The following is a 27,850-nucleotide window of genomic DNA, read 5'->3' as shown; positions in this document are numbered from 1 at the left end:
TACACAACACTTTGTGTATCCATTCATCAGCTGACAGTCATTTGGGTTGCTTCTATTGTTTGGCTACTATGAATAATGTTACTATGTGCATTTGTGTGTAAGTTTTTAAGTGGACATATGTTTTCATCTCTTGCAGGTATATATCTATGAGTGAGCAAATGAATGAGTGAACAGATAGAAACTCACATTAAAATTTTTTTTTAATATGAATGTTACATAGCAAAAGAGAGAAAGCAAAACATTGACAGTTGGTAGGTTAACAAAGAAGACTAACAATACTTTGATGCTAGAGCAGAAGTCAGTATCTTTAAAATGGCATTTTAAATAAGATGGCATTTATTTGAAAACAATATGAAAATTAAACAGATGTCCACACATATTAGGTTTAAATAAATCCAGAAATGTCACCGGCCAAGTGAACAGAGGAGATAAAAGTTCGATTCCTTCAGAGCTATGACATTCCATGATTTCTTCTCAGTTCTTATCCTTGAAAATGTCTTAACTCCCATGTTTCACATACAATTTAATAAAGTAAACTTGTTCTGAGCTTGTACAATGTTCCATGCACCTTAACAGGCCGAAAGACACAGAAATTAATAAAACCTTTCCATTCTCATGCTCGAGGAACTCACATTTTAATATCTGATACTTTTTGATAATGGTATGCAAAGATTTTAAGGGTATAAACCAAAGGAGAGCAAACTTTTTCCATAAAGGGCCACATAGTAAATATTTTAGGCTCTGCGGGCCGCATACGGCCCTTACTGAATATTCTCATTTTTCGTTTTTCCTTGCTTATCCTTTAAAAATGTAAAAACCATTTTCAGTTCAAAAGCCAACCCCTAGTACAAACTATAAGCAAAGAGAAAAAATTACAGGTTCACTATCTTAACCAATTAAACATGCTGGATACAACTTAAAATTCATGAATGTGAATTACAACAGCCTCAACTCAACTCTGGCTCCTCTCACTAATTAGCCTTTCATTGTCACGACTCTGTTTATACCATTATTTTTTATCCCACAAATGCTCTGGCAATTGATGAAATAAACTCTTTTTCTGTCCCTAAATAAAGTCCACCCTTCAATTCCCAACTGACAATACATTTGACAAAGCTAACTGGAATCTTGTTAAGTACCAGGCCCTAGATAAGACACACATACACACACAAAGGTCTCTTCCTATCCTAATCCCTCTGTGTTAGTGAGAATGGTCTAGACTCTACTGAGGGTAAACTCCCAAGTCTCAGGGACTTAATACAGAAAGGTCTTTCTTGGTCAAGTTCCCTGCCCAATACGGGCCATTGAGGGCTCTACACACAGTCTTTCATGAACCCAGTCTAAAGGAGACTCCACCGTCTGGAACACACAGCCCCCAAGGTCACTCTGGCAGGGCAAGGGAAAGCATGCGAATAGCACACCAGCTCTTAAGCGTCTTGACCGGGAATTGATACCTATCACTTCTACTTCATTTCATTGGTTAAAACTAATCACAGAATTTCACCTAACTGCAAAGAAGCTAGGGGTTGTGATCTTCCAGTATAATTACAAAGAAGAGCAAAAACCAGGCGTTAAACAGAAAAAGCTGAAGCAGATACAGGATGCCAGAGATAACCTCCCCAAGGCTGGGTGTGCCTCACTGACGTCAGAGTTACAAGTTATGCAGTACAACTGCTAAGATACCATACGTGGACTGTGTGTGTGGGTTCAGTTGCTCAGTTGTGTCCGACCCTTTGGGACCCCATGGACTATATAGCCCGCCAGGCTCCTCTGTCCATGGAATTTTCCAGGCAAGAATACTAGAGCGGGCTGCCATTTCCTACTCCAGGGGATTATCTCAACCCAGGGATCAAATCTGTGTCTCCTGCATTAGCAGCCGGATTCTTTACCACTGAGCCACCTGGGAATATTCAGAGATAAGTAAATCCCCGTTCACCATCCTCACACTCTCCAAGCTAGTAAAGCCGGTCATACCACATTTCTAACTTCAGTGCAGCAGAAATGAACATGGACTGCAAACCTAGGTGTTTCTGCAGTCACATTATAGAGCATATCCCTTAAGCAGTTCCAACATTAATCAAGGTTCAGGCTCATCCAACACAATATAACCTTCACACAACACCATCAATAGCAAATATGCACTGAAATGCGTACCTGAGAACGTGAGGAGAAAATGGTAACTGGCCATTTTGACAAAAAGCTGCTCAGCATCTTCCCCCCCGACCTCATGCCTCTCCTACATACCCTATGGTCCCTTTGAGGACACATCGCACAAAATCTAAGTTACTTCAATATACAAACAACCCTATGCTCAGTACTTTGTAAGTAAGGTGCTCAGTACTTCTTTGAATGAAACACTGAAGAAAGTGCATCAGTGAAATTACGATGGAGCTGAATCCTGTTATAGCATTGCCTCTTTCACAACAATGTTTGAGAGCTAAAAGGCTGGGACAGAAAGAGCTGCCTGTTTCCCAGAAGAATCAGAGAAGGTATGTGGAGAGGGTCATCAAGTTGGACTTTGGCTCACAATGCCCCAAGGACACTGACAAATAGCCCAATAATAACCCATCTGAGTCTCAGAAGTCACTCCTTAGAGCTGCTCTATAAAAGCCAAAAGGAATTATTCATCAGCGAGTGTGAATCACACTGGATACCACCAGCAGACTCTGTTTGGCCTTGCTGAATTATTCATTAGCATTTGTGAGAAATGTACAACCCAAAGGGTGTTAAATCAATCCAGATTGTTCAGCAATGTTTGTTTTCCTTTAAAAATACTTATAAAAAAAAATCACCTCCAATCTACAGTTCTTACATTTATAAGACCAGTTAAAAAATCTGCCTAAACAAGTAGGTGAAGAGTAGAAAGTCAAGCAAGAAAGGGATCTCCTTATTTAGTATTCATCATTATACTGACAGGCAGTAGACTGAACCAATGTTTGTTTACCTGTCCACATCTTGCCTTTTTAGATGTTGTATGGTCAAAGACACCAGGAGCTCTACAATGAGATTCACAGGTGGAGGGGGGAAAACTCTTTTGAGTCCTGTCACAGAGCAGATGCAAATTTAATTACAGTGCGTTAAGCCTTCCATCTTGTCGAGGTGCCCTTGGAAAGCAACTGTAAACAAGAAGCACTGGGCAATCAGGTGTCAGGGGCTCATTTGATCTGCTAGGAAACATGTCACAAATCCCTGGCAGGAAGTGAGTCGGGAAAGGGAACAAAGAGAGAGGGCTGACAGTGTCGGGGGCGGGGGGGGGGGGGGGGGGGGGGGGGGGGGGACGGGGCAGAGCTTGGGGGTGTGCCTGTTAGTGCTGGGGGCTGCTCCCACTCCCAGCTCCCACCTCCAGGAGACAGCGCTCCCTGCCTGACAAGGCCCTCTCATCTCATATTTGTTATACATTCTCCTGTGGTCCGCAGAAACCACCAGCCCAAGTGGGGAGTCAACTGGAGAGCGATGCACAATTAAAGTACTCGAGACCAAGCAACACCTAGCATGAGCTGATTTAAGACAACTGGAGAAACCTGGAAATTAGTGCAGAATGGAAATTCAGGTAAAAGAGATCTTATCAGCCTGTGGTCTTAAAAGAAAACCCTAAGTCCAGCTGAATTCCCAGCTTTTCGGTATGCCCCTAATTGAGTAAGAAGAAGGTTCCAGCTAATGAAGCTCCAGGTCTGAACCTGAGCTGTCAAATGCCCGGCTGTTCCTATGATAATAGTTGCTGCATTTGTAGGCAAGGGACAGAAAGTGATCCCTGAGTGTATCGATTTGTAATTCTACAAACAGACTGAAGCCTTCTTGAAGGGAGCCCATGTCCGGAGCACAGTGCTCACTTCTACAAGACAACTGCAGAAAATGGATCTCTGCCCTCAAAACCATGGTTCCAGAAGTGCTTTCTGCTGAATTATCCTATGGGAATTGAGTGCTTAAGTTAAAGTCTCCCTGACGTTATTGTCAATTAACAACTTTCAAATTGGGGGAGCTTCCAGGTGGCTCAGTGGTAAAGAATCCGCCTACCAAGCAGGAGACAACGAGTTTGATCCCTGGGTCAGGAAGACCCCCTGGAGAAGGAAATGGCAACCCACTCCAGTATTTTTGTCTGAGAAATCCCATGGACAGAGGAGCCTGGCAGGCTATAGTCCATGGGGTCACAAAAGGATCAGATACCACTTAGCAGCTAAATATCAACAACAAAATGGAGGAGCGTAAAAAGCTTGAAAGTAACCAAGCTCTATTTAACTTGGAGCAGATTAACCAGTTTCTCTAAGCTTCATTGTCCTCATCTACATCTGGAGGAAAATAGCATCCATGTAGGATCCCTGCAAGGATTACAGAAGATAGTATACATTAAGTGACAGCCAGTATTATTATATTAAAGAATAAGGGGAATTGATATTAATAATGCAATTATCATTTGCCTGGTAACACAAGTATTCCCATGATATTAAAATCACTCCTAAAATGTTCTGCAAACTTGTTACAATTATTACCTAACATTATCTAGATAAGCACAGAGTTCTTTTCCTCCACTTCACTACTTTTATAAATGAGAAACACATATCAAAGACTCATTTCAGCTTCCAGAGAATTAAGCTATTACCTAAATATCAGTCTGCGAGCAAAGACGAACAGAAGTAAAGAGGAAACGGTTAAAAGAGGGATCTGGGATCACCTGAATAAGAATGAAGTTCAAAAAGGAGGGGATATTAGGTATAGCTGATTCACTTTGCTGTAGAAACTAATACCGGAGAAGGCACTGGCACCCCACTCCAGTACTCTTGCCTGGAAAATCCCATGGACGGAGGAGCCTGGTGGGCTGCCGTCTATGGGGTGGCACAGAGTCAGACACGACTGAAGCAACTTAGCTGCAGCAGCAGCAGAAACTAATACAACACTGCAAAGCAACAATTTTTTAAAACAGGCACTTGGGATCATCAGAGAGCAGGTTCCATTCATTTCTTAAATGTTCTCATTGTCTAATCTCCCTTACATCCATTTCAGGCTCCTTCTAAGAGTGTGGCAACAGAAGGGGCAAAACCAAAAGGAGACACCTAGTGGCCAAGTGAACTTCCATTCAGACTACAGTTAAACAGCAAATAATATCAAACAACTTTATAATCAAGAAAACCTCTTTTTTAGCATGTGAAGGTATGATGCTAAAGCTGAAACTCCACCTTTGGCCACCTCATGTGAAGAGTGACTCACTGGAAAAGACTCTGATGCTGGGAGGGATTGGGGGTAGGAGGAGAAGGGGACGACAGAGGATGAGATGGCTGGATGGCATCACTGACTCGATGGACGTGAGTCTCAGTGAACTCCGGGAGTTGGTGATGGACAGGGAGGCCTGGCGTGCTGCAATTCATGTGGTCACAAAGAGTCAGACACGAGTGAGCGACTGAACTGACTGAACTGAACTGATGCCAAAATCACTGCAGATGGTGACTGCAGCCATGAAATTAAAAGACGTTTACCCCTGGAAGGAAACTTATGACCAACCTAGATAGCATATTGAAAAGCGGAGACATTACTTTGCCAACAAACGTCCGTCAAGTCAAGGCTATGGTTTTTCCAGTGGTCATGTATGGATGTGAGAGTTGGACTGTGAAGAAAGCTGAGCGCCGAAGAATTGATGCTTTTGAACTGTGGTGTTGGAGAAGACTCTTGAGAGTCCCTTGGACTGCAAGGAGGTCCAAACAGTCCATCCTAAAGGAGATCAGTCCTGGGTGTTCATTGGAAGAAATGATGCTGAAGCTGAAACTCCGATACTTGGCCACCTGATGCGAAGAGCTGACTCATTGGAAAAGACCCTGATGCTGGGAAAGATTGAGGGCAGGAGGAGAAGGGGACGAGAGAGGATGAGATGGTTGGATGGCATCACCGACTCAATCGACATGGGTTTGAGTAAACTCCGGGAGTTGGTGAAGGACAAGGAGGCCTGGCGTGCTGCACTTCATGGGGTTGCAAAGAGTTGGGCACGACTGAGCGACTGAACTGAACTGATGTCAATTAAAAGCGAGACACAGAGAGACACACCAAGTATAAAAGAAACATAATGCTTTACATATTAAATGAAGCTGCATTTTAACTGCTATGTCAGCCTAAATAGAATTCACTGCTTTTACAGATTGGGAAGGACTCTTTTCAGGATGGAAGACAGGTTTCTGGAGTTGTACACGCACGTGCGTGCATGCATGCTAAGTCGCTTCAGTTGTGTCTGACTCTTTGTAACCCTATGGATTGTAGCCTCCCAGGCTCCTCTGTCCATAGTATTCTCCAGGCAAGAATACTGGAGTGGGTTGCCATGCCCTCCTCCAGCAGATCTTCCTGACCCAAGGATCGAACCCACACCTCTTGGGTCTCCTGCAATGGCAGGCAGGTTCTTTACCACTAGCAGCATCTGGGAAGCTCTGGAGTTATACACACCTGGGTTCAAATTCCAGCTCTGCCAAGTGCTCATTGACTGAACAATACTTTCTAACCTCTTCCACATCATGAAGCATGTAGAAAATTATAAAATGTGCAGACCACATTGGAGTAATCAGAAGAGGTGCTGGGGCCAAAGTTCAAACTCTCTACTAACCCACTCCAAGGACTAAGGGAACCATTCTCTCCACAAGCAAGAATCCATTCCAGGCACACCAGTGGGATATGCTCCTGAAACAATTTACTTAATATTATTGGGCCTTAGTTTCCTCATCTATTTTTACAAATAATACCCATTTATTTTTACAAATAATACCCATTTTTATGAAGATTAAATGAGATAATATGTATGAATATATATTCACACACAGGGCTTCCCTTGTGGCTCAACTGGATAAAAAAATCCTCCTGCAATGTGGGAGACCTGGGTTTGATCCCCGGGTTGGGAAGATCCCCTGGGGAAGGGAATGGCTACCCACTCCAGTATTCTGGCCTGGAGAATTCCATGGACTGTATGATCCATGGGGTCACAAAGAGTTGGAAAAGACTGAGCGACTTTCACTTCACTTCATATTCATAAAATGCACGTACTAGTGCATACATAAAGTACTCAATAAATGTTTGTTTTCTTCTTTCTATACTATTTTTTAATAGAACTGTACAAAGATCCTGCTAAATCCACAAACTTCAAAACTATACTATATAATTGATAAGGAGTAACAAAAAACATAGCTAGTGTTTGAATGTATATTATAAATCAGACAAGGGCTTAGGTTGTTACTTCACTGAACTCTTCAAACTACTTTACAAAGCCAGTGTAGTAGATACCTGGGCTTTCCTGGTGGCTCAGTGATAAAGAATCCACCTACCAATGCAGGAGACACAGGAGACGTGGGTTCCATCCCTGGGTCGGGAAGATCCCCTGGAGAAGGAAATGGCAACCCACTCCAGTATTCTTGCCTAGGAAATCCCACCGACAGAGAGGCCTGGTGGGCTATAGTCCATGGGTTTGCAAAGAGTTGGACACAACTTAGAGACTATACAACAACAACATGGCAGATACCATCTTTTGCCCACCTAGTACCTATTCTGACAATTTTTCTTATTAACAAAATCCTGATTTTGATGTAGGCAACAATGGGCACATCCAAACAGTGGCTACCCCAGACTTCCTCATAGCTGGAGCAGCCATGCAGCACTGTCCCGGTTGATGAAATTGACCTGCAAGTTTACTATTGTGCCAATGGCCTCAAGAGTGACCTTGAAAACAGAGCCCCTCCAACCCTAGTCAAATCTGAAAATAACTGCAGCCCCAGCCAGCATCCTGAGTGCCACATTATGAGAGACCCTGAGCCCGGGTCTCTGCTAAGACCCTGCTAAGATGGGTCTGGATTCCTGATCCACAGAAATATAACTATAAGAGAATAAATATTTGTTGCTTTAAGACATTACACTTTGCTAATCTGTTATACAGCAATGACAGAATCTATTCACCATCTTTCAATGAGATGATATGCTTAGAATGGCAAATCAGGATGATAAGCGATGCTGGGTGCTCATGACTTTCAAAGGCTGGTCCACCACCACCTATCTCATAGTTGAGAGGGGAAAAAAAAAACTTTTATTTCATTAAACAATTAAAATAAATCTTAAGTGACACATTATTTTATTATTATTTATTATTTATTATTATTATATATAATTATTTTATTATTATTCCCAGGTAACACCTAATGGGCTTACATAATACAAACATAAAATGGAAAGCAGTGGTTCTCAGATTTTAATTCAATGGAATAAAAACAAAAAAGGAACTCAACAGAAGTTACTGGTCAACATAATATGCTGTCGAAGGGTAGATTACAAAAGCACACCGAATGGCCGTTGTTTAAAAACTACACACGCACAAATATTCACACAAAGGCAAAGGAAAAAAGTCTTGAAGGTCAGAGATCAGAGGTCAGCAAATATTTTTTTGTAAAGGACCAGACAGTAAATACTTCAGGCTTTAGAGGCTGCCAGTTTGTCACAGCAGCTCAACTCTCAACTCTGCCGTCACCTGAGAGAAGGCACATAAAATATGAACATGAATGAGCACGGCTGTGTTCCAAGAAGGCGTTTCTGTTTCTTTCATTTTTTGGCCAAGCCCCCATGGCACGTGGGATTTTAGTTCCTTGAACAGGGATCAAACATGCACCCTCTGCATTGGACACGCAGGGAAGCTCAGAAGGCTTTATATGAGGAAACTAAATTGTAAATTTCACATTATTTTCACATGTAATGAAATATTATGCTTCTTTTCATTTTTTCCCCAACCATTTAAAAATGTGAATTCCATTCTTAGCTCAGGGGCTATACAAAAACGTGGTGAGCCAGATCTGGTCCACAGGCCATAGGTGACTCACCCCCATTACAGTCCAAATCAGCATCAGCGAATATGCTTGTCTGGGGAAGAAGACTAAAGGAAGACTTGTGCTTTCTTCTTGAAACTTTCAGCATTGTCTGAATATGCCATCATTTTTTTCTAATATTTTTCTTCAAAAGATTTTTTTGATGTGGACGATTTTTAAAGTCTTTACTGAATTTGTTACAATATTGCTTCTATTTCATGTTTTGGTTTTTTTTTGGCCCTGAGGCATGTGGGATCTTAGCTTCTCAATCAGGGAGCAAACCCACACCCCTTGCCGTGGAAGGTGAAGTCTTAACCACTGGACCACCAGGCAAGTCCCTACCATCATTTTTATAATTAGAATATGCAGTGAAATTTTGTTCATATGAGGTGAGAGAAAGGGAAAAAATGTTTCTTGGGTGATACAGGGACTTGGGAAATGCACTGAAAAAGTCTGTTGACCTGGGAATCACCAGATGAGCAATAAAAACTGTTAACTAAGCCAGAGATAACATTTTCAGTGGCCCTAATGATTCTCCAAAGTAGACAGAAAGTATCTATCATACAAAGAAGTGACATGAGATGGAGACTTGAGACAGACTGGGGAACAGAGCATGACATGTGCCCATAAAAAATAAAACTCTGCCACGCTGACCAGAAACACAAGAAAAGCCTGAAAATACAACACAAAGCACTTCTTTAATCCCATATGTATGTCAGAAGCTTCACACCTTCAGAAAACAGTCACTGAGCAGAAGCATAACACGGAAACATAATTTACGATAAAAATTCTCCTTTGTAATTTTGGTCCAATTAATTGTATGTAAAACTCTTCAGGATCACAAAACTGATGTCACTGATGATATCTAGTCACTATGTCCAGCTTGTAAAAAAATACACTCTAGCCAACCCAGGTAACTACATGGGTAGCACTCAGCTTTGTAGGCATTATGTCATAAAGCCATTCTAGCTGTCATCATTCCTGTAGAAAAACAGTAAGACAGGGAAAACACAAGTCCTGGTGCTTCTTGTTAACATTTACCAGATGATCCTAAGGGTTAGAGATGACGCTGCTAAATATTCATGTCAGAACACAAGGCTGGCGTCTCCCTCTAATTTTGAAAAGGCACTATACAAAGTATGGAAGAAAGTCAACATAATTACCTTACCTCTTCAAAGCAGATGACTTTTATTTGCTTTCTGGTCTTTCTATGCTTGTCCCTTCTGTGCATCAAGGATGGCTCCCCAGAGATCAAACTTTGTATTTCTCCCTCTTTTCTAATATAGAAAAGGTATTTTTAACCACATGTAAATTTTTTCAAGACAACTGTTAGAAACACTAACTTGCATTGTTGTACTGCAGAAACCAATACAACATTGTAAAGCAATTTTTCTTCAATTAAAAATAAACTGAAAAAAAAAAGAAGCACTAAGAAATAGGGAGGAATAATAGCTGTCACCTCATAGACTTTAAAATGGTGAATTTTACGTCAGGTAAATTACACCTCAATTTTTTTTAACACAGGCAAAAAAATACAACCATAGTGATTAAAAAAAGAGAGAGACAGAAAGAGAGAGGGGATGGGAAATGTGACCCCCAACAGAAGTAGCTAATTCAAAAACTTCTAAATTTCTTTTGGATGATTAGATGTTTTGAACTATCCATGTCTCTTCCTCCCTTCTATTCACACACAAAGTAGGCATCTCATTTCATCAGTCCTTTGACTTGCAGTTTTCACCTATAAAATAACAGCAAGAATATTTTTCTTTGGCTAACTCACAGGATTATGGGAATTAAATTGAAAGAGATAAGAAATTGACAATACAGCTTCCCTAATGGCTCAGACAATAAAGAATTTGCCTACAATGCCGGAGACCTGGGTTCAAACCCTGGATCAGGAAGATCCCCTGGAGGAGGAATAGCAATCCACTCAATTACTCTTGCCTGGAGGATCCTAAGGACAGAGAAGCCTGACAGGCTACAGTCCATGGGGTCGCAAACAGTCAGACACCACTGAGCGACTAACACACGAACACACAAGTGTTGGCAAGGGTGTGCAAAGAAATTAAAACCTTTTTTACATTGCTGTGGGGATGTAATACAGTACAGTTGCTTTGGAAAACAGTGTAGCAGTTCTTCAAAAAGTTTAAACATAGAGTTACCACATAACTCAGTAATTCCACTTCTGGGTATATACCCAAAAGAAATGAAAACCCATCTATACCAAATCTTGTTCACAAGTGTTTATAGCAGCATTATTCATAATAGCCAAAAAGTTAAAACAACAAATGTCTGTCAAGTGATGGATGGGTAAATAAAATGTGCTTTATCCATAAATGGAACATTATTCAGCCATAAAAGAAAAATGAAGTATTCATACATTCTACACCATGGACAAATGACGAAAACATACAGATTATGTTAAGTAAAAGCCGCCAGTCACAAGAAACCACGTATTATTTTACGATTCCACTTATATGCAATGTCTCTAATAGGCAAATCTATAAACAGAGAAAATAGATTCCCACGTGGCTCAGTTAATGTTAAAGACTCTGCCTGCCAATGCAGGAGATGCTGGAGATGCAGGTTCGATCCCTGGGTCAGGAAGATTCCCAGGAGGAGAAAATAGCAACCCAACAGACTGCAGTCCATGGAATTACAGGAGTCGGACATGACTGAGCACTCGCAGACAGAGCTGAGGGTGGGTAGTTGGTAAAGTGAATGGGGAATGACAACACACGGGTACAGAGCTTATTTTAGAGGTGAAGAAAATGTTCTAAAGTTAGATTTCAGTGGCGATAGTTCCACGATCTTGTGAATAGGCAAAAAAGAAAAAAAAAAAAAACCATAAACACTGAATTGTATACTTTAAATGGGCAAACTGCACATATGCAAATTATATCTCAACAAAGTTCTTTTTCTTTGAAAAGAACAGTCATCTCTAAGTGGGCAGCTGGGGAGGAATAAAGGGGAGAGATGTCATTTATTTTCCATCATAATCCCTGCTGTTGTTGTTTATTCACTAAATCAGGTCCAACTCTTTGCCACCCCATGGACTATAGGCCGCCAGGATTCTCTGTCCATGGAATTTCCCAGGCGAGAATACTAGACTGGGTTGCCATTTCCTACTTCAGGAGATATTCCCGACCCAGGGATCATGTCTCCTGTGTTGGCAGGCAGATTCTCTACCACTGAGCTACCAGAGAAGCCCCATAATCCCTCTGCACAATGTGATTATATTTTACATATGACTATTAATATGATGAAAAAGTAAAAATAATTATTGGAAAAAGTACATGCAAAATGGTACAGATATCATCGAGGACACACATTCTTTGCTCATAAAGTCAAACTAAGAGAAACAACATTCTGCCCTAGAAAGTACCACACAGGGAAAATCAGGGCTTTCCTGGTGGCTCTGATGGTAAAGAATCCGCCTGCAAGGGAGACCTGGGTTCAATCCCTGGGTCAGGAAGATCCACTGGAGGAGGAATATGTCAACTCGCTCCAGTATTTTTGCCTGGAGAATCCCCACGGACAGAGGAGCCTGGGGATTGCTGTTAGGTAAGAAGGAGCACTCTCACGCACATGTGGTGTGTGTGCACATGTGTGTGTGTGTGTGTGTGTACACATATGAATCTCTTTCACACAGAGAAAGAAGTAAAGTACGGCCATTGTACAAAATGAAAAATATATTCTCAGGACATCATACCAACCCTTCTGTAAGTGTTAGCATAGCCCTCCTATTGGCGTAAACTGCACGGTGCTGTGTATCGTAGCAACACATGCGGACGAGGTCCTGACTCTCCAGAACTCACCATCAAAGAGCCACCGACGACATCAGTGCAACAGAGAAGTCCTAAGTGATCAAAAACCAAACTAAACCTAAGTGGGCACAATGGAAGGAAGGATTTACAGAGGCAGAAACTTTCGAAGTAAATCTTGAGAAGATGCACGATTCTCCCCCTAGATGAACTCCAGGGAAGGAAGACAGTGGATTGCAGGGATGAACAAAATACAGAGTAAATAGATATGCCTGGAAGCGGGGAGGCAGAGAGGGCTAGAGCCAGGAGGGGAAGGTTAAGTTAGATAGTGGTCTGGAAATATTAATAAGAGCATGTGTGCATCTGTGGCACTTGGACTTTATCCTACAGTCAACAGCAATGCATTTAACTAAGATCTACAGAGAATTAAGACGACAGTCAAACAGTAAGAAAATCCGTTCTGTTAAATAAGTAAAAGATAGACTGGCAAGGACAGAGGATGCATGTGGAAAAGAAGGAAAGGAGAAAGGCCAAAAAAAAAAAAAAACAGCTCAGAAGCTGTTGAAATTTCTTTTGTTTAGTCACTAAGTCATGTCTGACTTTTTGTGACCCCATGGACGGCAGCACACCAGGCTTCCCTGTCCTTCACTATCTTCCGGAGTTTGCACAAAGTCATGTCCACTGAGTCGATGATGCCATCCAACCATGTCATCATTTTGACATCATTTAAACTAGAGCAGAGTCAGAAGGAATGAGCAGGGGTCAGATTTTAGAGCGGCTGATAAACTAGAAAGACAGTCACAGGCTGAAGATAGATGGGGAGGGAAAGGAATGGTAACCCAAGACTTTTGGAAAGAAAGCGATACTGACTTTGATAAGGGCTGCTGCTGCTGCTGCTGCTAAGTCGCTTCAGTCGTGTCCAACTCTGTGCGACCCCATAGACGGCAGCCCAACAGGCTCCCCCGTCCCTGGGATTCTCCAGGCAACAACACTGGAATGGGTTGCCATTTCCTTCTCCAATGCATGAAAGTGAAAAGTGAAAGTGAAGTCACTCAGTCGTGTCCGACTCTTAGCGACCCCATGGACTGCAGCCTACCAGGCTCCTCCGCCCATGGGATTTTCCAGGCAAGAGTACTGGAGTACGATGCCTTTGCCTTCTCCGTGGGTAAGGGCAGAAATTACTAATTGCCACTAAGCTAGGAGTTTGATCTGGTTTTATCTAATAGGCCAGAGTACTGAATGAGCGCAGCTGACTTTTCTCAGCACAACATACAGCATGGATTCAGGGGCCAGCCAGCCTGTGTTCAAATCCAGCTCTACCAGTACTAGCTAGAGATCTTCAAGCACATGATTTAATTTCTCTGTCCCCAGTTTCTTCATCTGTAAAACAGTGGTAATTAAAAGGCCTATTTCATAGGGATACCATGTGTATCAAGGGAGATAAAGTGATTAGAAAAGTGTCTTGCAAATATTAAGTGCACTAACAGCACTTGCTAGTTCTCCTATGTATGGCATCTGCATAGCGACATATCAACTCCATTTTATACAATAGCAACTGAGGCTTAGGGAAACCAGGTTCTTACACAGCTAGTTGAAGGCAAAATCCTTTATCCGTCAGGCTTCAAAGGCAATAATATTTCCCCTGTGCTACGCTACCTCCAGAGCTGCTGATACAATAGCCACTACATCCATGGGAAGAGCTGACTTGCTTGTGCCTTGATTTGCAGGAGAACCTAAGTAAAAAGGGTGGTCAGTTCATCAGTTTCTGAGAAGAACTGGCTCCTGCATCTCAGGACTCGGGTGAGGATGTCACCTCCTCCAAGAGACCCCTCCCTGACCCCTGAGTCTGTGTCCACTGATATCCACTCAGTGCAGAGGAAATGGTGCTGTCCCCCATTCTGAGCACTAATGCCATTGTGCTGAAACTACTCCCTAATCTCTCTATCCTACTGGTCTACCGACCTTGTGAGTTTGGGGGCTCTCCATCTTATTCACTACAAGATCCTCAGCTTTGACCAGCAACTCACAACAGCTTAACTGAAAGTGCCAGTTAAACTTGCTGCATGATTGATACCAATTTCCAATCCGTTTTATATGTATTTGTCCCAAAAGGTTATATCATACACATATACATTATTTTGTATACATACAGAAGCTAAGGCTACATTGCTTGGTCATTCCAGAATACAAGATAAAAATCTCTTTCCCACTCATACGTTAACTGAGTGTGGCAGAAACCATGCCTGCTTACTCATCAGCTCTTCCTTCTCTTTGACCTCAACCAAGGCGCAATGAGCACAACTCCACAGAATGGATTATGAGTGTTCCAACCCAGGGATGGCATCTTAGTCAGCACGGGCAGTCATAACAGAACACCACAGACTGGGTGGCTTAGCCGAAGTTTATTGCTTAGCGTTCTGGAGGCTGGGAAGTCCAAGACAGAGGTGCTGACAAAGTAGGTTTAATTCTGAGACTTCTTCTCTTGGCTTGTGGGCAGCCCCATCTCACTGTATGCTCATATGACCTTTTCTCTGTGTGTGCACAGAGAAAGAGTGAGCTTTCTGGTATCACTTCTTATGAGGGCACTAATCCCACCATGAGGGCTACATCCTCATGACCTCATCTTACCCTAAGTACCTCCCCCAAACCCCATTTCCAAGTACCATCACATTGGAGGTTAGGGTTTCAACAAATACGTTTTGAGGGGACACAAACATTCACCCATAACACATGGAAATATCATTCACTTCTGCTAGATTCTAGATTCCCCAGCCTCCTCTGCAACAGGAATGGTCAAGCAATCCAGCACTGGCCAAAAAGGCATAATGAAGAGTCTGCTAGCAGCCTTGTGGGAAAGATTTTCCACCAAATATAAAACCCCCCTTTATCTTCCCACCCTCTTCCAGCCTTGAACAGTTACATGAGGACACGATGAATGGAATCTTGTGATCACGAGGTTAAGCCAACAGATCAAAAAGCCCCTGTGCTAAAGATGGAGAGCAGAAAATAGAAAGTACCAGCATCCTTGGTTATATTACTAAGTCAGTGCTCCAGAAGACCTTCCTTCTTTCAGACAGCTTATGATGTGTAACGAGTCCTGTTTAACACACTGTTAGATAGAAATTCTGTTACTTGAAGTCAAAGTTTTCAAATTCATACTAAGTAGATGCACAAAACTTGTTAATGTACATTTCCTCGAATGTGATATTGACCACTCAAACTGAGTTGTATACATATGGGATTTGCAATCAAGTGAACACCAAGCTCATCTATTCCAGGGGGAAAGAACTGAATTTTGGAAACATTTAAAAGCCCCAGCATCACCAGAGAATGTCTATTGCTCTCAAATTTTGTATGGAAGGTTCATAACATGCAGAACAGAACAGACAGAGCTATGATTACAAATAACTTCCTTTAAAAAAATAAAGAGATTCAATCTCTTATTCATAAGAAACCTAAATAAACAGAGCAGAAATCAAGAATCTGAAGTTGTGGTACTATTCAGTTTTTTTACCACTTACAAATGATGTTCAAAACTAAGGAGAAAGAAAAGGTCAGGCAGGGATCTTCACTGTTAGACTTGTTCTGGTAATACCACTAATCACCAGCACCTCCCCCCGCAAAAAAGCCTTTTTTAGCATTTTTCCATTCTGTCCACTTTTTAAAAAATGTCTTGTCATGAGTTGATTCAAATTAGGAAAATAAACAAACTTCCAAAAATACCTTCAACCTGTGGAACCCACATGTTTCTATTATGTGGCTCAAGTACTGTTTGCTTCATTGCTGCTACTGGTGTGTGCTTTCCAGCTTCTTTCCAATCAGTTTTCCATGAATACAAAACTCTTTTGTTCTGGCTAAAGTAAGTTTCATTTTAAGATTCAAAGTTCTAGAGGAAATCCGTATACAACATTATTAGTGATACCTCAAGAGTGTTGCCATGGTAGACAGGAGACAAACCCAACCTTTCCCCAAGACACCTACAAGTGTCACATATCACTTCTTGTGTCATCTCCATATGATTCATATTTCAAGATGACTGGTTAAACCACACCATGATTGTCTTAAAAAAAAGCCTTAAATTACATCAAATGTCTCAAAATAGCTACAGCTTTTTCTAAGAGTTCTCAGATTCTGTCTTCAAACCCCTCAGGAAAATACATCTAATTGAGGAGAAAAATTCTCCTTCACTTAGGAGTGGCTAATTCTCCTTTCCAAATGGGCATCTCCTCTAGGTATAAACTCTACAGTAGCCCTGTATTAATTAAGTTCACCTGTAGAGAAGTTTCAGCCAAGCAATATTGGTGCCATACAAATGAAGATTAAATAAAACTCTGAAAGATGAGCTCCCTCTAGGGTCTGAGTCTTAGGACTCTGCCAATGGGCTTCCCTGGTGGTTTAGACGGTAAAGAATCTGCCTGCAAGGCGGGAGACCCAGGTTTGATCCCTGGGTAGGGAAGATCCCCTGGAGAAGGGAATGGTAACCCTAACTCCAGTATTCTTGCCTGAAGAATTCCATGGACAGAGAGGAGCCTGTCAGACTCCTCTACAGTCCATGGGGTTGCAAAGAGTCAGACACAACTGAGCAAATAACACACACACACACACACACACTCTGCCAACAGACTATTACAGGGTTGTGACTGGAGCCCCTCTGAGTCCTCAAATCTCTCTTAAGAAGTCAGACTCCTTTTTTCCCTCGTTCATTTATTCCTTCCACCATAACATTATTCCCTCTTCCCCTGGACCCAGCACATTTCATGGGAAGCCAAAAATGTCAAACATTTCCGTGGATAAACAGAAATCTGCCGGCCTTTCTGTTTGTTTTAATGCTTGCTGTTGGTATGAGAGGTGACAATGTGCCTCAGGCACCTGTCTCTCCATCCAGGCCAGGCAGGTCATCTTCCTTTTATCAGAAAGGAGGGGAGGTCATCACATTTTAGTGCATGTTGACACCACTGCTAATAAAAGCAAGATAAGAAGTCCATGCCCTTAAGGTGCCTTAACCTCTCCCTCACCTAAAATAAGAGATTTCACAGTTTCTCCTCTGAAGTTGGAATCAGGAAGTGATCTGACACCACACAGCCTTAAGCACACAGACACCTATCTACCAGGTAATCCAAGAGAAAGCTGTGAAGCACAGGAGAGACCCTAACTCAGAAGGTTATTCCTCTTTCCTTTGGGCAAGTAAGATGGTTCCTTTAAGAAAGCAAAAGTGAATCAGGATACTGGTTTCTCAAACAAAAAAGCAGAGCCAAGAATCAGATCCATTTTGAATCACTCATTTGAAAATAGTACTAGTGAACTTAGCTGCTAATTCATAGCTTTCAAATTTTTGTAACGTTTTGAACCATTAATTCGAAAGAAATCTTCAAAAGTATAAACATTTTAAAAATACATAAAAAGAAGCCAAGCCATTCGCAGGCCTCCACCTCCTGGAGCAGAGTCCTAGAAGTGCCCAGGACACAGGTTGCAAATCATGCACCAGAGACCATGCTTCACTCACTTCAGTCGTGTCTGACTTTTTTGCGGCCCCATGGGACTATAGCCCACCAGGCTCCTCTGTCCATGGTATTCTCAAGGCGAGAATACTGGAGTGGGTTGCCATTTCCTCCTCCAGAGGATCTTCATGACCTAGGGATCGAACCCAATGTCTCTTATATCTCCTGCATCAGCAGGTGGGTTCTTTACGGCTAGCTCCACCTGGGAAGACCACATACCATTTGAAAAGGGCAAAACTTGAGATTTGCGGTTTGTTTTTTCCATTCTCTCTCTTCTTTTGTCTCCTCTTAATAGCCATACTGAACACTCCTCTTGTTGTTGTTCAGTCACTAAGTCATGTCTGACTCTCTGCAGTCCCAAGGACTGTAGCCAGCCAGGCTCCTCAGTCCTCCTCTGTTTCCCAGTTTGCTCAAATTCACGTCCATTGAGTCAGTGATGCTATCTAGCCATCTCATCCTTTGTCGCCCCCTTCTCCTAATCTAAGAAACACACTAACACAAAGAAGATATTCAATACTTTTTACAGCCTATCTTGACAATGATTTATCACCTTTTCCAGAAGGTAATTTGGTAATATGCATCAAAGGGCCTTAAAAAATGGTACAATCTTTTGACCTAATTGTTCACAGTTTCTAGAAATGTATTCATTAAAAAACAAACAAACAAATAATGCACCTAAAGACGTCTGAACAAACACAGCATTATTTATGTTAATAAAAGTAAATGAAATAAGCTAAATGGTCAACAATAAGGAACTGCTTAACTATTAAAGACATATGAAGGGTCTACCATGCTTTGGCATTAAAATGCTTCTAATTTTTTTTTAATGCATGACAACTCTTTACAGTGTCAGCTGGAAAATGTAAAGATACATGTATGGATTAGATATATTATAAAGTTTACTTATCGACTGAACTAGATACTAAATTTAGTGCTATCTTCCTTGGCCAAAAATACATAGCACGCTGGATTATTTTAAAAGGCAACATAAAAGTTTATCTGGAGCTAGTTTACTCACTGACACCATATCCTAGTGGTATTATAATTATTAAGAAATTAACATAATATACTGTTTTCTAATGTGTTCACACTCCACCCTCAGTTTCCTTTAATATGATGTTGGTTATTTGAGGCAGGCCTAAGGGAAGAAATCCCACGAACAGTAGTGGAATATTTTGACCTAAGGTATCTTCAAAAGGCATATATCCACTCTGATCATATTTAAACTCCATAATAAATCTGTTCGTAAACAATTCTGTATATTACACCACAACAGATGACAGTTTACGGAGAGTTTGTTTTGTTCCAGATACTAAGTCAGATACTGAAAATACAAGAGCTGAATAAAAACACAGTCATTGCCTTTGAGGAGCTCAATGAACTAGTCATGTAAATGGACGAACAGGTACGGTGAGGTTAAAGGTAAGAAGCAGATGAAACACTAAGGGCAGCAGAATCAGGTAAGTCTCAGAAGAGGTGGCACTCAAGGCCACTGTTGACAGAAATCTCATCTTCTCATTCTCTTAGTGCCAGTGAGGTAGGAGAAGAGTTCAGGGAGGAAAAAGTCATGTGTCAAGACACAGAAGTCAAAATGTTCAGGACTGCTTTGTTTTCTTATAGGAGGGTATCAGGTGTGAAGTTGTAGGGGGAGAGGGGAGAGGCCAGGGGTCAAGCCCAGATAATGAAGGAGACTGAAACAATTGAAACCTCATATGGCAAGCCCAAGGGCCTGAATTTTTAACATGCAGCCAGTGGCAAATCTCTGAGAAATGGTCAATAGTGGAGTGCTACGGCCACTTTACACGTCTAAAGCTGGCAAGAGAGATAGACCACAAGCTAGGAGCCTAAGGAATTTTTTTTTTAATGGCATAAACACAGGAGTGACATGAAGATGAAGAGAGGAGACAGAGAGTGGGAGGGAGAGTGGGAAGGAGAGAGAGAGGGCGGGAAGGAAGGAAGACATTAGGACAGAGGTCAGAACTTGGTGACCAGCTGGCTGAGGAGCAGGAGAAACAAGTGTGATCCCCTTTCATACGGAAGCCCTTCTCCCATCCTCCCAGGGCCTTCTCTCTCCCCTGGTCAGGTCTCTGCTGAAAGAATCCTCCACTGAGAGCTCTTTCCTGACAACACAAACAATCCTTGATCCTCTGACCCTGCTTTATTTTTCTCCACAGCCTTTAGAACTATGAAAGAAGTAATTATTTGTTGGCTTGTTTATTAGCTGTCTCTACTTGCAGAATCTGAGCTCATGAAGGCAGGTACCATCAGTCTGTTAGTTTATGGCTGGATTCCAGAACTCAGAATACAGCCCAGCACACAGTAAGAGCTCAGAAAATATTGGGTTATACAAAAAGTTCATTCAGGTTTTTCCATAAGCTGTTATGGAAAAATCCTTATGAACTTTTTGGACAACACAATATTTGTGGAGTGAGCAAAGGAGGGAGAGGGCAGGCAGGTCACTCAGATTTGTGGTTTGACTGTTTGACTAAAATGTGATATTATGAACTAAAATCAGTAACATTGGGGGGGCAGATGAAACACAGAGAGTCTTGAGTTCTAGAGTATGCTAACTACCCAACCGTTGCCTTAGGACTATAGAATACATCTTTCCTGCTAAGAAAAAGACAAAAAAGAAATCAGGAAGTACCTATAGGGGTCCCAGAGGTCTGCACAAAAGCAAGTACTTCTCAGAACAAAGTTGAGTCCGTTGAACTGAGGTAGATAAACCTAGACCCTGTTTTACAGGGTGAAGTAAGTCAGAAAGAGAAAAACAAATATGATATATTAACACATACATACAGATTCTAGAAGAATGATACCAATGAATCTATTTGCAGGGCAGGAATAGAGACACAGACATAAAGAACAGATTTGTGGACTTGCGGGCGAAGGAGAAAGTGGGACAAACTGAGAGAGTAGCACTGAAACATACGCATTACCATGCATGAGACAGATAGCTAGTGGGAAGCTGCTATGTAACACCGGGAGCCCAGCCTGGTGCCCTGTGATGACCTAGATGGGTGAGATGGGGGTTGGGAGGGAGGCTCAAGAGGGAGGGGATATATGTATACGTAAGGCTGATACACAATGTTGTAAGGCAAGAAAACAACATAACATTGTAAAGCAATTATCCTTCAATTAAAAATAATTTTTAAAAAAACTTTTCAAACAAAATCTCCTTTTGTCCTGACATTAGTACCCCTATTTCTGCAAATAAAGAACCTGGGAATAAAGGGTTAACTGACTTATCCAAGGTGACATAGTTGAATGTGACAGAAGCAAAACGAGAATTTGCAACCATTTACTCTACAAAGCTAGAAGCATATCAAGTTTGATTTCCAGCATTTTTCATATACGTTAACAATATTGGAGCCTGCCCCTCATCCTTCTCCACCTCAGGATGCTTTTTAATTCAGTCTCAGATGAATTTCTTCAGTCTCAGATGAAAAGATGGCTTTCACCATCATATTTTTCTCAAGAAATACCTTGCCTAAGACTGACCTCTGAAGTTTCTAAGACTTGGTCACAGCCAATGAAACTCTTATGTTTGAACTTCTTTACCGTGAGAAGAAGAAAAAAAAAGTCTTATTATCCCTTTGTAAATTATTTTAAAGTTCAATCCCTGCTTTATGAATCACACAAACTGAGCTTGCATCCCTTTGCAAAATTACATAAATACTAAAGTAAACGTTTAATCCTGTCAGTGAACCCCAGGTATCACTGGGAGAGCATCAGTCCCTTAAGCAAAACGGCCAAAAGCTGATAGAATATGCAAGACAAGTCCAAGAGCTTAACTGGCAGAGCTGCTCAGATTCATGTTGTGCTGTTTGAAACTCAGACCACAGGAGACAACAGTTCACTTTTTTCACCGTGGCAACAGATTCAACCTCTTGGCCCTGTGAAAGTCATCTGAATATATTTAACCAAAAGAAAAATGAAAAGAGAGAAAGAGACGGAGAGAGAGAAGAAGGGGAGAAACTTCCAGATGGAAGATATATTCAGCCCTCTGATTTTATATGCACATTTGATCATGCTGTTGACAGCCTTGGAAGTTAAGTAATATGGACTGCTGCACAGAGGTTTCAAACCTTGATGGAAACCAATGGCAGGCTCCTTTTGACAGTCAAATAATGACAAGCACGTTGCAGGCCAATGCCCGTCATTCACCAACATCTCCAACCTGCTCCAACCACTGCACAGCGACTAAGTGGAGGGTCAGAGGTTAAGCTCCAAGAAGCCAGCAATGAAGGGCAACTGTCATGCACCACTGCCCGTGGTGAGGCGGCCAGGAGTGGCTGTCTCTTCCACAACATGCACAACGGTCTCATTCTGTCCAGGCAAAGACACATCTGAAGGTCCTAAATGAGACCATTGCCAATTCATGAAGCTCCAAACTGACAGCATGCCATTCAAGCTGTCTCCGATTTGACTTTTTTTTCCCCCTATTTCAAATCACAAATCCATGCAAAGTATACAGTTAAGCAAAACTCTTCAGCCATGGTTTTAAGCACCACTAGGCTTTTAGACATGAACGTAGTCTCAGACACATACACCTTCTCAGAGCCTAAAGAAGAGAAAGAAAATGCAAAATTAATGTATTCTTCTTCGGGGAGTTTCTAATAAAGCGTATCATTCAAAACGGCACAGAAGAACCCAGGTGCCAGTTTTCTAGGAAAGTTCCTAAGCATCAAAAGAAAAGAATCTTGAAAATGAATTATGTCACCTTAATATCATATTACTATGACAGCATAAGAATGTAATATATGGAGAGAGTTTTATTTAATGAAAGCAATATAATATTAAGTATATAGTAACTTATCAATATTTTTTATATTTTTTGCACTGGTTCCAAAAATATAGTTCAAAAATGATTCAAAGTTTAGCACACAATACAAATACATCCTTCTACCATTCTGAGATCTTACTGCTTTTTTACACAGTGGAATTACATGACCCCACTCAGGTATGTGTTAACATATTAACAGAGAGATTTCTTCTTTATTTTTATTGAGTAAAAAGAAATGTCTCATCTTATTCAGAAGCTATATGACTGTAACAGAAAGTGACTGGCTAGGATCAAGAATTAATTTAAACAACTCTTCTTACACCCTTTTCACCATCAATGAGATTTCTATCCACAAATAAAGCCATAAGTGGCCCTCAAAAGAGAAAGCCTTAGAGGTATGAACTTGAAAATGAACCTTATTTGAAGGTGTTGGTCTTCACCAACTGAAGCACCAACTAGTCAGTCTTTAAGCTTTGATCACTATCACCTACTGTTCCTTAATGAAGTCTGAGGAGAGGAGATAACCTATCAACTCTAAAGAACAAAGCTTACAAAGACACACAATTACTAAAGCTTTTACAGTCAGAGGTCAACTAACTGCCCTTTGCTCTAGCGACAAGAACATAGCTAGTCTCTAATACAGAGCTACAGATAGCCAAACAAGAGTTTCTTTAAGCATGCATGAATATGTAATGTACCAACCTTCTACTCCCAGGCAAAATCAGAAATTATGGTGTATAAACTTAGATTACTATTTGTAACTCTGATCAAGAAAAATACTTCAAGCCACAAGTACCTATTGTTCAAAATAAAGAAACCAAGCAAGCATTCTGTAATACAAGAGACATGATTAAGAATTTGAATACGAGATGACTTCTCTTCCCTGAAGGATAAAAATCTAGGGGGAAAAAAATCTCTTAGTTCGTATTCAGGCAAGTATGATACACAAAAATCACAAAGGCTGAATTCCAAGACAGGAATTTCTTCCCCAAATCCCTTTATTTTAAACCTGGGTTGCAAACCCCCAAATTTAATGTGAACTGACACAGGACAAATAAAAGGAAATACTTCGTTTGGTATTACCGAGTCAACTGATGGCACTCATATTCTTAAGGGATGATACAGAACAAAATTTTAGATGGTTTCAAAAACAGATGAGCTGCTTAATCAGTCACAGATTCTCAATGGGTAACAAAGTTAAACTAAGAATTTAGGAGAGTCAGATCCCTGGGCAGATCCCAAAAAAATTCACTGGGATGAGTCCAGTGCTCCAATTATTAAAATATAGGCAAAGTCAATACTACAGGAAAAAGAAAGTGTGATGCCTAATCTGTCATTGACAAGCCCAGATTAAGAGGACAAGCTAAATTCCCTCCTCAGGCCTTCTTCCTCTGTGACGTTGCATGGAGGGTGCCCACATTCATGTAGATGCCATACAGAACATCAACCTGTGGTCGTAATATCCATCATTTATTTCCCCCTTCAAATATCTTATGGGGGCAGGGTTGTCCTTTGATGGACAAAGGAATGCATCAAAATGGCATTTTCTTGGAAAGAAACGCATTTGATTCATATCCTCAAAAGATCAGGATGACACCTGCTCTGTTTCACTTTCCCCATTCACTCCCTATAATCCTCCCGTACCTTTCCACATATCCCAAATTTCAATATCAAAAAGGTTCTTTCATATATACACATAAGATTCAGCAAGATTCAAAAAAAAAAATTGAATTAAACAACAAGGTTCTACTGTATAGTACAGGGAACCACACTCAATATCCTGGGATTAAACCATAATGGAAAATATAAATAGAACTGTATGCACGTGTATGCACATCACTTTGCCACACAGCAGAAATTAACACACTGTAAATCAACTGTACTTCAGTTTTAAAAAAAAATTGCTTAATGTGGCTGGATTCAGCAACATTCACAAGCAGTCAAATTGGTGACTCTTGCTATTTCAAGGTTCCACAGATCAGGGAAAGTGAGCGCAACACCCACAGGAAGGATGAAGGCTGAAGAATGTGGACTCAACGGTACCCTGGTATTTGCTCCACGTGCTGAGAAGCCCAGAGTCCTGTTAGACCTGACCAACGTTATTCTCCCTCCCCTTACTATGTGCCTTTTTTGTTAGATCCTCAGCGATGCAGCTTCCCTAGTGGCTCAGATGGTAAAGAATCTGCCTGCAATGCAGGAGACTCGAGTTCAATTCCTGGGTTAGGGAAGATCCCCTGGAAAAGGGAATGGCTACCCACTCTAGTATTCTTGCCGGGAAATTTCCACGGACAGAGGAGTCTGGTGGGCCACAGTCCATGGGCTGGGCAAAGAGCGGACACAACTAAGTGACTAACACTTTCACTTTTCAGTGATACAGTGAAACAGCATTTAATTTTATCTTTCTTTTGTAAATGAAAGCAAAAACCTGTAAGCTTAAAGCTCAAATAATTATGGAAATATTGCTACATGCGGGGGTGGGGGGGGGCAGCATTAAACTAAATTTAAACTAAATGGAGGAACTGCTTTCTCCATGTCTGATTCCATAATGTGAAATGCTCACTGAAAGCCTAGTGGTGGCTTAGTCACTAAGTTGGGTCAAACTCTTGTGACCCCATGGACTGTCAGGCTCCTCTATACATGGGATATTCCAGGCAAGAACAGTGGAGTGGGTTGTCATTTCCTTCACCAGGAGATCTTCCTGACCCAGGGATTAAACACTGGTCTCCTACGTTGCAGGCAGATTCTTTACTGACTGAGCTACCGGGGACGCCCAAGTCCTTTGAGATCCTTGGTTTAGCAGATGAGTGAACCCAAGCTGGTACCCTGCTTTCCTCCTTTTGACAGAACAAAAGCCAGACACACTCACTTGACCATATTCATTGTACACTGAACTATACTGTGCAAAGAGTACCAGTTGCCTCTGGGTCATGAAATAGTACTAAAAACTTTATAATCATTCATTGATTTAGTTTTCAGCATACTATATCATTTGAATCCAATGGGAGCATAAAGAGCTATTTGTGAGGTCAACCACGGTACAGACAGATGCTGACATGCTATTGATGGCAAGGTGGAAAGAAATTGCTAAATACAGCAGATCAATACCTCGTTTCACTGTTACAGCCTTCTGCCGACATAAAATATATATCTTTACAGCTACAAAAATAATAATAATGAAAGTGGGAGATAAATGTTTCCCTCAAGGTAAACTATTTGATTAGCTAAGGGCAAAGGTGACAGCAGCAGATACACTAAAGTAACTTTATAGTCTTAAATAAAAACAGGAGGAAGAGCAGTAGATGAAGTGGCAAAATGAACCAGGACACATAGGTGGTTCAGATATAACTCTTTCAAAAAAAAAAAAAACACAGTGATAGGTAAAGGGCCACCAAAATCTAAGGTTTTCTTATGGTCCACAATTAGAATTTCCTGAGATCTATTCTATCATACGGGGATTCAGGTTTGTTTTCTTTTTCTTTTTTTTTTTTGTAATTTATTTTTAATTAAAGTTGATTTACAATGTTGTATTAATTTCTGCTGTACAGCAAGATGATTCAGTTATATACACATATACATATATTTTTTTTTCTTTTTTATATATTTTTCCATTATGGTTTATCACAGGATACCAATAAATCCCTGCATTATACACTAAGACCTTGGGGACTTTTTTTTTTATGTTTCTAAACGGAGTATTTTTTGTTGATGGAAAACAAATCAAGAGATGAAGATAAACAAATGCTCTGTAAAGTTAAAAAAAAAACACGTCACCATCCAGTCTATACATGCTTCTTCCATTTGACTGGAAATGTTGAAAACCAATTGTCTGTAGTACACTGTTAGATGGGCTTCGGGAAGATCCCCTGGAGGAGGGCATGGCAACTCACTAGACTTCTTGCCTGGAGAATCCCATGGACAGAGGAGCCTGGCGGGCTACAGTCCATGGGGTCACAAAGACTCGGACACGACTGAAGCAACTTATCATGCTCCCATGCACGCCCTTGTTAGATACATAAAGCAAATTTATACCATGGTTCTTAACCAGAGGGAGCTTACAATCTCCCTAGGAAAAAGATAATTACATAAAACACGAATAAGTAGAAATAACAACAAAAATTTAATATAACCAAACGTCAAGATGTCAGGTACCATCCACCAGTAAGTGTGCCACGGGCATCATTAGTGTTATTACCGTACATTTCAACATAGGAAATAAGGTCAGCAAAGGAAGAGATGAAAAGAATAATCCTCAAAAGGTTTGTGAAAGAGTGGGGAACTTAAGATAACTCCTCAGGGACCAGTGGATCTAACACAACACCATCATATTAGTTTCTAGTTCTCTGAGATAAAACTTTATTTCTTTTTGGTAAATCCTCAGAGTTTGAGCTTAAAAACAACCCAACAAAATTGGCCATCAATTATTTGAGATATAAAGTCTCACAGGCATCTTTAAAAGTTGCCTGAAGGGTATGTGTGCTTTTAAAGTTATACCAACTTTTTCCAGCTACAATGAACTGTTAAAAAAGTAGGGGAGTGGGGGGCGGTTATGAAGAGGATTATACATATGCATGTTGTACGAGAAGCCACAATACTGGAATGTCAGTGGTTACATGAACTCTTTCAATGAATACTATTTTTAAAGAAACTACTTAACAATTATACAGAATACAACCAGTCTGCATTTGGATGGCATTTAGCAATTTAAAAGCAACCTGTTAATCTAAGACTGACTTATTAGATGGCATACACTTACTCAAAGAACATGTAGAGACTTCTTTTTTTAATGGAAATATAGTTATTTACAGTGCTTCAGGTGTACAGCAAAGCGATTCAGATAGACATATATATTTATATTCTTTTTCAGACTCTCTTCCATTATGGGGTCTTACAAGATATTGATTATTGTCCCCTGGTTCTTGTTGTTTATTTTATATATAGTATGGGTAAACTTTATAATTTATCCCTCCCTCCCTCTCATTCCCCTTTAAGTTT

The 27,850-nt window shown here is 40.9% G+C and overlaps 1 protein-coding gene across 4 annotated transcripts in view; it reads right to left on the bottom strand.

The window, feature by feature from the left end:
* Nucleotides 1-27,850, bottom strand: part of FTO (FTO alpha-ketoglutarate dependent dioxygenase) — a 424,275-nt gene that overhangs the window by 374,293 nt on the left and 22,132 nt on the right. The window contains exon 2 of one of the 4 annotated variants that reach the window (XM_070771937.1): nt 9,979-10,087. The exons of the other annotated variants lie outside the window; for them this stretch is intronic. Coding sequence (XP_070628038.1) covers nt 9,979-10,041 — 63 coding nt within the window. The 5' untranslated portion in view covers nt 10,042-10,087. The remainder of the gene's footprint in view (nt 1-9,978; nt 10,088-27,850) is intronic. 4 annotated transcript variants of the gene reach the window in all.

The sequence above is a fragment of the Bos indicus genome, chromosome 18, assembly GCF_029378745.1.
Source record: "Bos indicus isolate NIAB-ARS_2022 breed Sahiwal x Tharparkar chromosome 18, NIAB-ARS_B.indTharparkar_mat_pri_1.0, whole genome shotgun sequence".
NCBI lineage: Eukaryota > Metazoa > Chordata > Mammalia > Artiodactyla > Bovidae > Bos > Bos indicus.
This window is presented reverse-complemented; position numbering and strand designations above follow the sequence as displayed.